General features: G+C 40.4%; 2 protein-coding genes across 16 annotated transcripts in view; one reads left to right on the forward strand and one right to left on the reverse strand.

The window, feature by feature from the left end:
- The window catches only part of WDR12 (WD repeat domain 12), a 35,234-nt gene extending 25,321 nt beyond the window's left edge, over nt 1-9,913 (reverse strand). The window contains exons 1-2 of one of the 2 annotated variants that reach the window (XM_030802742.1): nt 9,127-9,913; nt 5,565-5,659 (exon numbers count right to left, since the gene is read on the reverse strand). In XM_030802742.1, coding sequence (XP_030658602.1) covers nt 5,565-5,659; nt 9,127-9,167 — 136 coding nt within the window. In that variant the 5' untranslated portion in view covers nt 9,168-9,913. Of the gene's footprint in view, nt 1-5,564; nt 5,660-9,122 lie in introns of both variants that reach the window. The other variant, XM_030802744.1, reaches the window with a different exon arrangement.
- CARF (calcium responsive transcription factor) overlaps nt 9,901-14,922 on the forward strand; it is a 79,819-nt gene continuing 74,797 nt past the window's right edge. For 5 of the 14 annotated variants that reach the window (XR_004027798.1, XR_004027795.1, XR_004027797.1 and 2 more), the window contains exon 1: nt 9,901-10,011. The gene's annotated coding sequence lies outside the window, so the exon portion shown is untranslated. Of the gene's footprint in view, nt 10,804-14,922 lie in introns of all 14 variants that reach the window. The other 9 variants (XR_004027801.1, XM_030802741.1, XR_004027799.1 and 6 more) reach the window with 7 other exon arrangements.

Below are 14,922 nucleotides of genomic sequence, written 5' to 3' on the forward strand. Positions count from 1 at the left end.
ATCATGACCAAGTAGGATTTATGCCAGGGATGCAAGAATAGTTCAACATACACAAATCAATGTAATACACTGTGATGGTTAACACTGAGTGTCAACTTGATTGGACTGAAGGATGCAAAGTATTGTTCCTAGGTGTGTCTGTGATGGTGATGCCAAAGGAGATGAACATTTAAGTCAGTGGAATGGAAGAGGCAGACCTACCCTCTATCTGGGTAGGTACCATCTAATCAGCTGCCAGCATGGCTAGGATAAAAGGAGGCAGAGGAATGTGGAAGGACCAGACTGGATCTGTCTTCAGGCCTTTATCTTACTCCTGTGCTGGATGCTTCCTGCCCTCAAACATTGGACTCCAAGTTCTACAGCTTTTGGATTCTTGAACCAGTGGTTTGCCAGGGACTCTCGGGTCTTCGGCCACAGACTGAAGGCTGTACTGCCGGCTTCCCTACCTTTGAGGTTTTGGGACTTGGACTGGCTTCCTTGCTCCTCAGCTTGCAGACAGCCTATTGTGGGACTTCACCTTGTGATTGTGTGAGTCAATACTCCTTAATAAACTCCCTCTTGGCTGGGCACAGTGGCTCACATCTGTAATCCCAGTACTTTGGGAGGCCAAGAGTTCAAGAACAGCCTGACCAGCATGGTGAAACCCTGTCTCTACTAAAAATACAGAAATTAGCCAGCCGGGTTTGGTGGCACGCGCCTGTAATCCCAGCTACTCAGGAGGCTGAAGCAGGAGAACTCCTTGAACCCGGGAGGTGGAGGTTGCAGTGAGCCGAGATCGTGCCACTGCACTGCAGCCTGGGCGACAGAACAAGACTCCGTCTCAAAAAAAACAAAAAACCTCCCTTTCAAATATACATCTATTCTATTAGTCCTGTCCCTCTAAAGAACCCTAATACATACATAATATCAACAGAATGGACAAAAAGCATATGATCATTTCAATTGATGCTGAAAAAGCATTTGATAAAATTCAACATCCTTTCATGATAAAAGCCCTCAAAAAACTGAGTATAGAAAAACATACTTCACCGTAATAAAAGTCATATACAATAGACCCCCATACTAAATGGGGAAAAAACTGAAAGCCTTTCCTCTAACATCTGGAACATGATAAGGATGCCCACTTTTACCACTGTTATTCAACACAGCAATGGAAGTCCTAGCTAGAGCAATCAGATGGAAGGAAGGAAGGAAGGAAGGGAGGGAGAGAGGGAGGGAGGGAGGGAGGGAGGAAGGCATCCAAATTGGAGAGGAAGAAGTCACATTATCCTTGTTTGCAGATGATTTGATCTTATATTTGGAAAAATCAATGATATAATGTTATATTTGGTATAATCTTTATTTTACCAAAAACCAATTAGGACTGATAAATTCAGTAAAGTTGCATGATACAAAAATCAGTAGCGTTTCTATATGCTAACAGCAAACAATTAGAAAAAGAAATCAAGAAAGTATTTCTACTTACAGTAGCCACAAATAAAATACCTAGGAATTAACCAAAGAAGTGAAAGATCTCTACAACAAAAACTATAAAACAATGATGAAAGACATTGAAGAGGGCTGGGTGCAGTGGCTCATGCCTGTAATCCCAGAACTTTGGGGGGCTGAGACAGGTGGATCACCTGAGGTCAGGAGTTCTCGACCAGCCTGGCCAACATGATGAAACCAAGGCTCTAGGAAAAATACAAAAATTAGCTGAGCGTGGTGGCAGGCACCTGTAATCCCAGCTACTCAGGAGGCTGAGGCAGTAGAATCGCTTGAAACTGGGAGGTGGAGGTTGCGATGAGCTGAGATTACGCGATTGCATTCCAATCTGGGCAACAAGAGTGAAACTCTGTCTCAAAAAAAAAAAAAAAAAAAAAAAAAAAAAAAAGAAAAGAAAAAGAAAAAAAGAAATTGCAAAGGACACACAAAAAAGGAAAGATATTCCAGGATCATGGATTGGAAGAATTTAATATTGTTAAAATGCTCATAGTACCCAAAGCAACCTACAGATTCAATGCAATCCTTATCAAAATACCAATGACATTCTTCACAGAAAAAAAAAAAAATCCTAAAATTTACATGCAACCACAAAAGACCCAGAATAGCCAAAGCTATCTTAAGCAAAAAGAACAAACCTGGAGGAATCACATTCCCTGACTCAAATTATACTACAGAGCTATAGTAACCAAAACAGCGTGGTACTAGCATAAAAACAGACACATACACCAATGGAACAGAATAGAGAAGCCAAAACAAATCCATACATCTACAGTGAAGTCAAACCTACACTGGGAAACAGACAGTCTCTTCAATAATGGTGCTGGAAAAACTGGGTATCCATATGCACAAAAAAATGAAACTAGACCCCTATCTCTTGCCACATACAAAAGTCAAAACAAAAGGGATTAAAGACTTAAATATTTCTAAGACCTCAAACTATGAAACTAATACAAGAAAATATTGGGGAAACTCCCCAGGGCAGTGGTCTGGGCAAAAATTTCTTCATTAATACCACACAAGCACAGGCAATCAAAGCAGAAAGACAAATGCGATCCCATCAGGTTAAAAAGCACAGCAAAGGAAACAATTAACAAAGTGAAGAGACAATGCACAGAATGGGAGTAATTATTTGCCAACTACACATCTGACAAGGGACTAATAACCAGAATATATAAGGAGCTCAAAAAGCTCTGTAGGTAAAAATTTAATAATCTGATTAAAAATTGGGCAAAAGGTTTGAACATACATTTCTCAAAAGAAAACATTCAAATGGCAAACAGGCAAATGAAAGGGTGCTCACCATCATTGATCATCAGTGAAATACAAATCAAACTACAATCAGGTATCATTTCACCCCAGATAAAATGGCTTTTTTTTTCCCACCCCCACAAGACGGAGTCCTGCTCTGTCACCCAGGTTGGAGTGCAGTGGCGCGAGCTCGGCTCACTACAACCTCCGACTCCCAGGTTCAAGCAATTCTCCTGCCTCAGCCTCCTGAGTAGCTGGGTTTACAGGCACCTGCCACCATGCCTGGCTAGTTTTTGTATTTTTAGTAGAGATAGGGTTTACTATTTTGCCCAGGCTGGTCTCGAATTCTTGACTTCGTGATCCACCCACCTTGGCCTCCCAAAGTGCTGGGATTATAGGCGTGAGCCACCGTGCCAGGCCAAAATGGCTTTTATCTAAAAGTCAGGCAATAACAAATGCTGATGAGGATATGGAGAAAAGGGACCCCTCATAAACCTTGGTGGGGATGTCAATTAGTACAACCACTATGGAGAACAGTTTGGAGATTCCTCAAAAAACTAAAAATAGAGCTACCATATGATCCAGCAATAGCACTGCTTGGTATATACTTAAAAGTAAAGAAATCAGTAAATCAGTACTTCTACACAATGGAGTACTATTCAGCCATAAAAAAGAACGAGATCCTGTCATTTGCAACAACATGGGTAGAATTGGAGGTCACTATGTTCAGTGAAATAAGCCAGGCACAGAAAACAAACTTTGCATATTCTCACTTATTTGTGGGAGCTAAAAATTGAAACAACTGGACTCATGGAGATACAGAGTAGAAGGAGAGTTACCAGACGCTGAGAAGGGTAGTGGGGGAAGTGAGAGGCAAGTGGAAATGGATGGTTAATGGGTACAAAAGAATTGAAAGAATAAATAAGATCTTGTATTTGATAGCACAACTGGGTGACTATAGTCAATAATTTAATTATACATTTAAAAACAACAAAGAGTATAATTGGATTGTTTGTAACGCAAAGGATAAATGCTTGAGGTGATGGATACCTCCTTTACCCTGATGTGATTATTACACCTTATATGCCTATATCAAAATATCTAATGTACCCCATAGATACACCTACCATGTACCTACAAAAATTAAAAAGAATATTTCTTATTCTAGTTCAAAGACTTTTTCAACAAATAGACTATATAACAGTTTTGAAATTTATAAAGGTAACTATGCATCAGAATCTCTATATATCCATGATGAAAACAAAAACAAGGATCAACAGGAAATGCTATGTAAATATCCTTGAATATTGAATACTTGCTAGCAATAAAAAGATTGCAGACCCTGTCCCCTCCTCCCCCATCCCAAGGCAATAAAGTTGCTCAAAAACATCATCCCAAATTTCACAAAAAAATTATGTGATTATTTGAAGACGAAGATGGGGAAAATACTACACATTAGTTTATAACTCTTACCTCCCCATTCCTCCAACTAGGATAGAGTCAGAAGAGCTCTGCAGCATTGGAAACATCTGCATAAAAATACACTTGCCTCTGGCTGGGCATGGTGGCTCACACATGTAATCCCAGCACTTTGGGAGGCCCAGGAGGGTGGATCACCTGAGGTCAGGAGTTCGAGACCAGCCTCACCAAATGGTGAAACCCCGTTTCTACTAAAAATACAAAAAATTAGCCAGGCATGGTAGCGGGCACCTGTAATCCCAGCTACTCTGGAGGCTGAGGCAGGAGAATCACTTAATGTTTCATGTTTAAATTTTCTCTATTTTATGTAATGTTTCTTTACTTTTTAAAAAATATTTTATTATAGAAAATTTCATACACATGGAAAAGTTCAGAAATATCAACCAAAACTACAATGAGATACAGAAAATAATATAAGGAGCCTCTTACACCTATCACCAAACTTCAACAATTTTGTTTTTTGAGACTCCCTCCATCACCTAGGCTGGAGTGCAATGGTGCAATCTTGGCTCACTGCAGCCTCCACCTCCCGGGTTTTCAAGCAATTCTCCTGCCTCAGCCTCCTTAGCAGCTGAGATTACAGGCATGTGCCACCACGCCTGGCTGATTTTTGTATTTTTAGTAGAGACGGGGTTTCACCATGTTGGTCAGGCTGGTCTCAAACTGCTGACCTCGTGATCCACCCGGCTCGGCCTCCCAAAGTGCTGGGATTACAAACTTCAACAATTATTAACTCATGGCCAATCTTATTTCATTGATATTTTTACATACATTGTTCATATTAATTTAATGGGCAAATAACATATTAGTACAATAGTATATATTTAATATTTGTATCTTTTAAATGTTTTATATTCTTGCATGTTTTGTTATACCCTTTTTTTATGAATTCTGGACACAAAAAATAAAATACTGGTATTCATACTGGCATTTTGATATTACACTAAACACTCAAATACTGATATTGTCATTTTGCTTTGTGCTTCACTAGTAAGTGGGGCCTAAGCACTAAAACGCTTGTTTTATGCCTACATAACTCAGCCCTCCGTAGAACAATCAGTATCTCGATTACCTCTATATTACAACTATACCAAAATCTTTATTCCTTAACTACAACCACCATATTTCCACATTGCCTTAAAAACAGGTTAAACAGAAATTTTTTTCTGAAAACTTTTCTCTCAAAGCAGTATTTACAGTATCATCCAGTAGAAGAACCTGTACTTCATAACATACAAATTTTACCACTACAAAATTCATACAGTATCATAAGGCCAAAAAAGGAACTAAAAATTTAATGCATTTTAGAATAATTAGGGGCATTGTGCCCTCTCCTAAGCATATATACCCACCATTTTTGTCCTTTAGTAGTTTATTGATGATGTTACTAAGGTCAGCAATTTCAGAGGCAGCAGGGATTGAGAAGGGAACATCATCTACGGCATATCTATAAAAAGGAAATGATATGTCAAGATCAAGTCTACAGATATTTGAACAAATATGCTTTTACGAATTCAACATACATTTATTGGGTAAATAAACGCCAGACATTTTGCTACATGTTGTAAACAAAAATGAATTAAAACATGGTCTCTGTTCTAAGATGAGGTTGAAGTCTGGTAATCAAATAGAATGACGTTACATAAGAACAATGCCATTAGGTGACATGTAAAAAGAGAACAAAGACACCATAGGTCATTTTAACCACAGAAGAGGAAGGCAGGGGAGCAGGGCCAGAAACGATCCACAAAAAAGATGACTGTTAAGCTACATTTAGAAAAGTGATTAGCCAGGCATGGTGGCATGTGCCTGTAGTCCCAGGTACTTGGGAGGCTGAGGTGGGAGGACTGCCTGAGCCCAGGAGGTCGAGGCTGCAGTGAGCTGAGATTACACCAGTGCACTGCACTCCAGCCTGGGTGACACAGCGAGACCCTGTCTCAAAAGAGAAGTGAGTTTTTGCCAGGTGAGGGAAGGGTAGGCTGGAAGAAGCAGTATGCATGAAAGCAGGGAGAACATCAAAACAATAGCTAGGAGTTGTTAAACTGCCCAACCTGCCACTTCCAGAAAATCTGACTTTGCTCTAAAGTGACCAAAGGCTAAAGAGATACACATGGAGTGCTTTATATATCACGTGAAATCATTTTTACTTCTTTTTTGTGGGTAATGAAGAACTATCACAGCAGTGCAAATTAGAAATATCATCAGATTTTATTTAGTTAGATCTTTCTGGCTGCACAATGGGCACTGAAATAGAGGAACACATGACAGGAGGCAGATTAGGAGACTCTTCTAAGAGAGACTGTGAGAAAATATTTGCAAATCATGTATCTGATAAGGAACTTGTATCTAGACTATATTAAGAACACTTATAACTCAATAATAAAAAGACAACACAAACTTTAAAATGGCCCAATAGGGACATGCAAATGCTCATCATTAGTCGTCTGGGAAATGCTAATCAAACACAATGAAATATAATTTCACATCCACTAGGGTGCTATAAGTAAAAAGACAGCTAATAACAAGTGTCAGTGAAAATATGGAGCAATTGGAACCCTGATTGTTGCTGGCAGTAACGTAAAATGGTGCAGTTGCTTTGGAAAACACTCTGGCAGTTCCTCAAAAACTCAAACATGGAATTACATCTGACCCAAAAACTCCACTTCTAAGTATATATGCAAGAGAAATGAAAACATACATCCACACAAAAACTTGTACATGAGTGTTCACATAACAACTATTCATAATAGCTAAAAGGTATAAACAACCTAAATGCCCACCAGCTGATGAATGGAAAAATATGGTACATCCATTCAATGGCCTATTATTTGGCCATAAAAAGGAATGAAGTGCTAATATATACTATGACATAATGAAACCATTTTTTAAAAATCATAGTAAGTGAAAGAAGCCAGTCACAAAAGATCACATTATATAATTCCATTTATTCAAAATGGAGATAAAGTTACAGAGATAGAAAGTAGATCAGTGGTTGCCTAGGGCTGGGGGTATTATTTAATAAACAGCTCAAGGATGATGAAAAATGTTCTAAAATTGGCTGTGGTGATGGTTGCACAACTTTGCAGATATGGTGCTGATGATCCTCAAACCACACTTTCAGCAATAAGGCTATAGCTATATATTTATGTATATAATTCACATATATGTATATTCTTGTGTGTGTGTGTGACAATTATATTAGCCCCTCTGCCTCCATTTTACTGACCAAAATATTAAGCAAAAAGAAAAAGCAAGATTTTTATTTATTTATTTATTTATTTGAAATAGAGTCTCACTATGTTCCCCAGGCTGGAGTGCAGTTGCATTGATCCTGGCTCACTGCAACCTCTGCCTCTCAGGCTCAAGCGATCCTCCCACCTCAGCCTCCCAAGTAGCTGGGACCACAGGTGGGCACCACCATGCTGGCAAATTTTTTGTATTTTTGGTAGAGACGGGGTTTCATCATGTTGCTTAGGCTGGTCTCTAACTCCTGAGATAAGCGATTTGCATTCCTCAGCCTCCCAAACTGCTGGGATTACAGACATGAGCCACAGCACTCGGCAAAGAATTTTAATTTCTACTTTTTTTTTTTACCTTTTGGAGGGCCTAAATTCAAACACACACATATGACATATATCCATTCATTTCAGGGGTTAAAACACAGTGGCCTATTATCTCTTACAATTTCATGTGAATCAATAATTATCTCAAGGCTGGACGCAGTGGGTCATGCCTGTAATTCCAGGACTTTGGGAGACCGAGGTGGGCGGATCACTTGAGGCCAGGAGTTCGAGACCAGCATGGCCACCAAGGCAAATTCCTGTCTCTACTAAAAATACAAAAATTAGCCAGGCTTGGTGGCACATGCCTGTAATTCCAGCTACTCTGGAGGCTGAGGCGGGAAGATTGTTTGAGCCCGGGAGACAGAGATTGCAGTGAGCCAAGATCCCACCACTGCAGTCCAGCCTGGGCAACAGAGTGAGACTCTGTCTCCAAAAAAACCAAAACAAACAAACAAACAAAAGCCCCACATATTTCAAAAAATTTTATTTTAAGAAAAACAAAAAAACCTACTTTCAATTAAAAAACACAGTGGTTATGTTAATGCATCACCACATTCCTAGAGAAGTATTAAGGCTATGTATGTAAGTATGTATACTCAGGTGCATTGATAATGCGATTTATGTATACTTTCAGCAACAACACAAGGGGAGAGAAGATGATTTACTAGCTCTCCTCATAAAGCTACAAACAAAACCACAGGTATAACTCAGGTGGGAGTTTCCTAGTTTATGGCTAACTTTAGTTTATTAACACAACAAATATTTATTATCATTTTCACTGAAAAATTTGACATTTTTCGTTGACTCAGCTAATCCAAGAAGCCTAATATATAGTCCCTGCCCTCAAGAGACTTCCAATATAGTTGGAAGAGACCAGGCAAACACAAAGAAAACTAACAATGCAATATATACCACAAGGCAGCATATAATTAGTTTTCGAATGAGTGCTAACCTTGAGACCATTGGTTAAAATGTTTATATATCTATATAGATATATATAAATGGTAAATATGTTTTTCCATTTTCAAAAACTGTTTTTTTCCACTTTCAAAAACGTGTTTTCAAAAACTGTGAACCACCACTAGCAGACACCCTATAACAAGGCCCACTGTTCATTGTTAAATTACACATATAAAATGTTTCATTCAGAAAGCAAACCTGAAGCCCTTCAGCCTCCTTCACAATCACAATTCAAATTATATAGAACCTACGAAACTGGTTAGAAGGGAGGTAATCTCAGAAAAAAGGGTGGGGGTGACAGTAGAAACAACCAGGGATCCACAAGGTCATACCAAAGGGGTGGTCGGAAAGGAACCTGGGGAAGGGAGCGAATGGTGGAACACTTACTTACTTCTTGTTATCAGTGTAGAAGCGTGTTTGGAGCTGAGCCATGGCGAGGAGTACACACGACTTGCCCACGGAAACGTACGGGTTAGCAGACCCACAACACGGAGCTCCTGCCTTTTAGGACTACAAAGAGGCAGCTCAAAATTAGACTGCACAGGTAAGCGAGGAGCTGCAGTCTAAGCCTGGACTCTGCTTTCTGTCCCCCGGTCTCCTCCGCAGAAAGCACGCGGTTGCCTCTCTACAGACTCCCAGACCACAAACATCGACTACCTACTCCTAGATTTAGGAGTCATCGATTAGAAAAGCATAGTCTTAAAGGTAGCATGTCCCTTTAATCATTGTTAGAATTCTTCCCATACGTGTGGGCCCGTAATCGATTAGGAAAAAGATCCCATTAAAATCTGCTTTATTAATAAAATTTTTTTTCAAGAGGCTGTCCTGAGCCTGGATAGTTCAAACACAGCTCCTAGTTACTACAAGTCTCAGAAAGCATCGCTTCTCAAACGCTGTGACCACCGGGAATTGTAGTCTTTTTTTGCCACGCTGCCCTCAGAATATCTTATTTGCATTAAATCCTTTAGACTCCAGCCAGATATCAAATTTCCTCTGTCTTCAGCTTTGCTTGACTAACGCCTTGCCAGTTTTTTTTTCTCATACATATTCCCAACCAGATTCTCACTCGGCAGAGGTTTTTCCTAAGTCTCGCCTCTAACTGCGGGTTTTACAGAGGCGAGAGGCGGAAATACGAAAAAAAGAACGGATGAAAGAGGAAACGGTCGACGGTGGCCGATAGTGGTCCTACTCTCGTGGGACTGCGCTGCGCGCTCCCGGTGGGGCGCGCCTGCGCATTATGCTGGTCTCCATGGCGGGGCCTCGGAGCCAAGACGAGGTTGAGTAGACTCGTTTTGAATTTTCTCCCCTCTGCTCCGGCGGACTTCCCATGCCGGCTTGTGGGGCTGTCGGCGGCGGCAGGACTGGGGGAGTCAGAAGTCTGGCAGCGCTGTCTGCGCGGACCTACCGGACGCTACTTCCCAACCCCCCTTTCTTCCTCCTGCCTCCTCCTCCTCCCGTCACCTCCTGACCCACCGGAGCTCCGAGCAACTGCCGGCCCCCGCCCCCAGCCGCAGCCGGTCACTGGCGGCGCCCTCCGCGCCAAGCTTGGGGGCCTTTTCGGGGTCCTACATGGCAGGGCTTCCGACCCCCGGCCCGAGACGGGGCTCGCAGTCCCCAGAGGGGCAGGCTGGAGAAGGAGGAGGTTAGGTGTCTTGAGGAGGGTTGTTGAGCCCAAGGACGCGCCATCGCTGCGGAGAAGGAGCCGGACCCCTTGGGCGGAGCGCCCAATGTGTGGTCCCTCACGCCGTCCCGCACCTTGCTTTTTAGGGTTTTTTTTTCCGCTTTCTGAGCCCTTTTATACCTTACGTTTAGAAGGGGAAAATCATCCTCCCACACCTTCTCCCCGACTTTTTGCCCTTTTTGTCTTGAAGTTACCCAAAGGCCTGTATATTGTTCTCAATGTTCTCAAGAATTACTCTAATATAGTTGTTTTTCTGAGGGAGGATAGATGGAGATAACTATCCTGATCCCAATGTCAGTTTTTAAGGCATTCGCTTCAAGAGACAAGCAGTTTAGAATCAGGCAGAACTGGATTGCACAATTTATGGGCAGAGCGGTATGTGTGCAGGTGAAGACAACTAAAGCTTTCCTTTTTTACCTTGTTTAAAGATGTCCTACTGTAAGGTAGACGCCTAATATTTAAATGAACGCCTAATATTTAAATAGAGAATGAGATGAGATTTAAACAACTGGAAGAAAAAAATAATTTTTATTAGAGAGCAATGACAATAAAAGTAGGACTCTTTTCAGTTTACTTACCTTGGTAGCTCGGAATCCGGGCCCTGGAACCAGAATTCCTGGGTTCATATCCTGCCTTTGCTACTTGATTAACCTTCTTGTGCCACACTTTTATCAACTGTAAGAATTAACTGCGGCATCGGAAGCAGTATATGTTAATTATGATCAAATAGTTACCAATTCCAGTTTAACTAGAAGCTTTGCCAGTGTGAACAGATAAGGGAGAATAGCCACATTGAGTGGAGGAATAAAATTAGAAAACCTCTGTTCTGAAGTCCCAGGAGATCACTTATTAGGCTTGGGCTTGCTAATGGAAGTGGTGGTCGTTTAACCATGTGGTTATTGTAGTGGTGAGGATTTACACATTAAATAAGTCATGGGCACCTGAAGCTTGAAACACTTTCTTAATGAAATCTTGCCATTGAATCTGTACTTGATAATATGTCATTGGTTAAAATATATTTATAAAATGTATAATTGATCAGCAGGTTAATACATTTTTATCATTAATTTGAAATTTATCAAAATGAGAATATACAGTACCTGACAGAGTCAATAGAGTTTGATCTTAATTTGAATTGAAAATTATGATCAGGAAAATAAATAACCTGAATATATGCTTAATAATATAAGACTTTCAGTTTGCAAAACAGAAATCCTGACTTGACTAAAATACACTTTTCTTTTGACGGAGACCTTTGGTTAAGGAAAGATTAGTTTTAGCATTCAGCATAACTAAATACCCAGCATTATGTTTTACGGTTTTTTCAACAATGATTTATGTGTCATGTTTGGTGTTGCCTCCAAGCAGTACCTAGGATAGCTGATGCTTTTACTTTGAGTCTTTTTCTTTAGTTGGAACATTAATTGCAAGCTTTTGGTTGGTAATCATTTTTTATGGGATGTATTTACTATATGGTCCTCATGGAGACACATTGTTATCTGGAGAACCACAGTTTGGAAAATACATTTCTCTTTATTATAAAGTTTCTTGTTTTATATATATAATGCCACAGTGTGATAGGATACAAAGTCTATGCATTAGGGCTTTGGAGTCCTAATTGTTTTTTGTGTTTTTCTTTTTTTCCAATTTGAGTATGAATCCGAACCTAATGCACTCTGTGATCTTAAGCAAGTTTCTTGACAGTTCCAGTTTTCTTATCTACAAACAGAGACAAAAAGATCTACCTCAGAGTCATTGTAAGGATTAAATAAATTTGTAAAGCTCTCAAAGAGCAGCCTAATCCCAGCATTTTGGGAGGCCAAGGCGGGCGGATCACCTGAGGTCAGGAGTTCGAGACCAGCCTGGCCAACATGGTGAAACCCCGTCTCTGCTAAAAATACAAAAATTAGCCAGGCATGGTGGCGGGTGCCTATAATCCGAGCTACTCAGGAGGCTGAGGCAGGAGAATTGCTTGAACCTGGGAGGTGGAGTTTGCAGTGAGCCAAGATCTCGCGACTTCACTCCAGCCTGGGCGAAAAGAGTGAAACTCCATCTCAAAAAAAAAAAAAAAAAAAATCAAAGAGCAAAGAGGTAAAAAGTTTGTTTGTGCAGAGTAAAAAATGGCTAGAAATGGATTACAGGGAAGCTTATAGGGAGAACAAACCACAAATAAAATTGACATTGTGAACATCAGCCTTAGATTTTTTTTCCCTGAAAATTAAAAAGTGCTTTTTTTATTTTTATTTTTTTTGAGTTGGAGGGTTTGTTGTTGTTGTTGTTGTTGTTTGTTGTTGTTTTGTTTTTGGTTTTTCGTTTTTTTTCAGAGTCTCCCTCTGTCACCAGGCTGGAGTGCAGTGGCGCTATCTCAGCTCACTGCAACTTCTACCTCCCAGGTTGAAGCGATTCTCCTGCCTCAGCTTCCCGAGTAGCTAGGACTACAGGTGCCTGCCACCATCCCTGGCTAATTTTTTTGTATTTTAGTAGAGACAGGGTTTCACCATGTTGGCCGGGATGGTCTCGATCCCCTGACCTTGTGATCTTCCCACCTCGGCCTTCCAAAGTGCTGGGATTACAGGCGTGAGCCACTGTACCGGCTGAGATGGAGTCTTGCTCTGTTGCCCAGGCTGGAATGCGGTGGCATGATCTCATCTTACTGCAACCTCTGCCTTCCAGGTTCAAGTGATCCGTGCTTCAGCCTCCCCAGTAGCTGCAATTACAGGCTCCTGCCACCACTCCCAGCTGATTTTTGTATTTTGTTTTGTTTTGTTTTGAGATGGAGTCTGGCTGTGTCACCAGGCTGGAGTGCAGTGGTGCAATCTTGGCTCACTGCAACCTCCAACTCCCTGGTTCAAGTGATTCTCCTGCCTCAGCCTCCCGAGTAGCTGGGATTACAGGCACACGCCACCACGCCTAGCTAATTTTTGTATTTTTAGTAGACACAGGGTTTTATCATGTTGGCCAGGATGGTCTCGATCTCCTGACCTTGTGATCTGTCTGCTTGGCCTCCCAAAGTGCTGGGATTACAGGCATGAGCCACTGCACCTGGCCTGTTTTTTGTTTTTTTTTTTTTTAAGTAGAGGCGGGGTTTCACTATGTTGGCCAGGCTGGCCTCCCAACTCCTGACCTCAAGATCCGCCCACTTTAGCCTCCCAAAGCGCTGGGATTACAGGCATGAGCCACTGCATCCAGCAGAAAATTTAAAAATTAATATAGGTTATTGTTTATATATATTTGCATACATTTAAAAGTTCGATGTTTAACATAACTTTAAAAACTGATTCTTAAAAAATAAATTATCCTATTAAAATATTTGTGAATTAGTCTTGATTTCATTTTTGACACCACTGATTCATACTAATTTTGTACATATTATAAAAGGAATGTTATGTCATTTATCTACCTCTAAAAGATGTGGTAAATTTTATTTTCTAAAGTACTTTTGAGCAATATTTTATTCATTTATTTATTTTTGAGACAGAGTCTCGCTGTGTCACCAGGCTGTAGTGCCATGGCGCAGTCTTGGCTCCCTGCAACCTGTGCCTCCCAGGTTCAAGCGATTCTCCTACCTCAACCTCCTGAGTAGCTAGGACTACAGGTGCGCACCACCACACCTAGCTAATTTTTTTGTATTTTTAGTAGAGATGGGGTTTCACCATGTTGGCCAGGATGGTCTCAATCTCTTAACTTCGTGATCTGCCCACCTTGGCCTCCCAAAGTGCTGAGATTACAGGTGTGAGCCACCAGCATCCCGCTGAGCAATATTTTTTAATGTAGTTAATAAGATCTGGCACTGATAATGAATAGATTTACAGATCTTTTACATCTTAGGACATTAACCAAGGTATCTGGAATTGAAAGAAACTCAACTTCAAGCTGCTTTCTCTTTAATTATCCTATTTAGGGATTTATTCTCAGATTATTGGTTGTAACAATAATATTTTAATACACAGAAGTCTGTGAAGGATACTCAATAACATGATTGGATGTTAAGACCATTTTTTAAAATATTACACATAAGAAATTACCTCCAAAATTTTGAACTGATAGAATTGCTGTTGAATAAGATCATAACAGCAATGGCCCTAGTATTGTCCTTGAAAGAGACATGGCAACAACCTGAATCGTCTCTACCCCTCGGCCATACATTCACTGTATAAAAACAATAAAAAGCCCTTTCTTCCCAAAATAAATACGCTGAGCTACTAATTTTACAGATGCTTTCCAATCTTTACTTTTGATATAAAATAAAATCCACTTTTTAAATGTGATAACAAAACATTCTAGAAAGCAATTTGCTGGCAAAATGTAATGCTTTAGTGTGTTTTCTGAAATCCAATCATTAACTGTTTAGGCTCCATATTTAATATTTTCTTTTTTCTTTCTGCTCTCTTTATCTAATTGTAATACGCTTGCTTAAGAAATAAGCCTGTCAATTCTAGGGTTTGGGAGGTAGGGCATGGGGAGAAGAGCTTTTATTTTCAAGCTTCTTGTGGCTCCATAAGATGC

Source organism: Nomascus leucogenys, chromosome 22a (assembly GCF_006542625.1).
Source record: "Nomascus leucogenys isolate Asia chromosome 22a, Asia_NLE_v1, whole genome shotgun sequence".
Taxonomy (NCBI): domain Eukaryota; kingdom Metazoa; phylum Chordata; class Mammalia; order Primates; family Hylobatidae; genus Nomascus; species Nomascus leucogenys.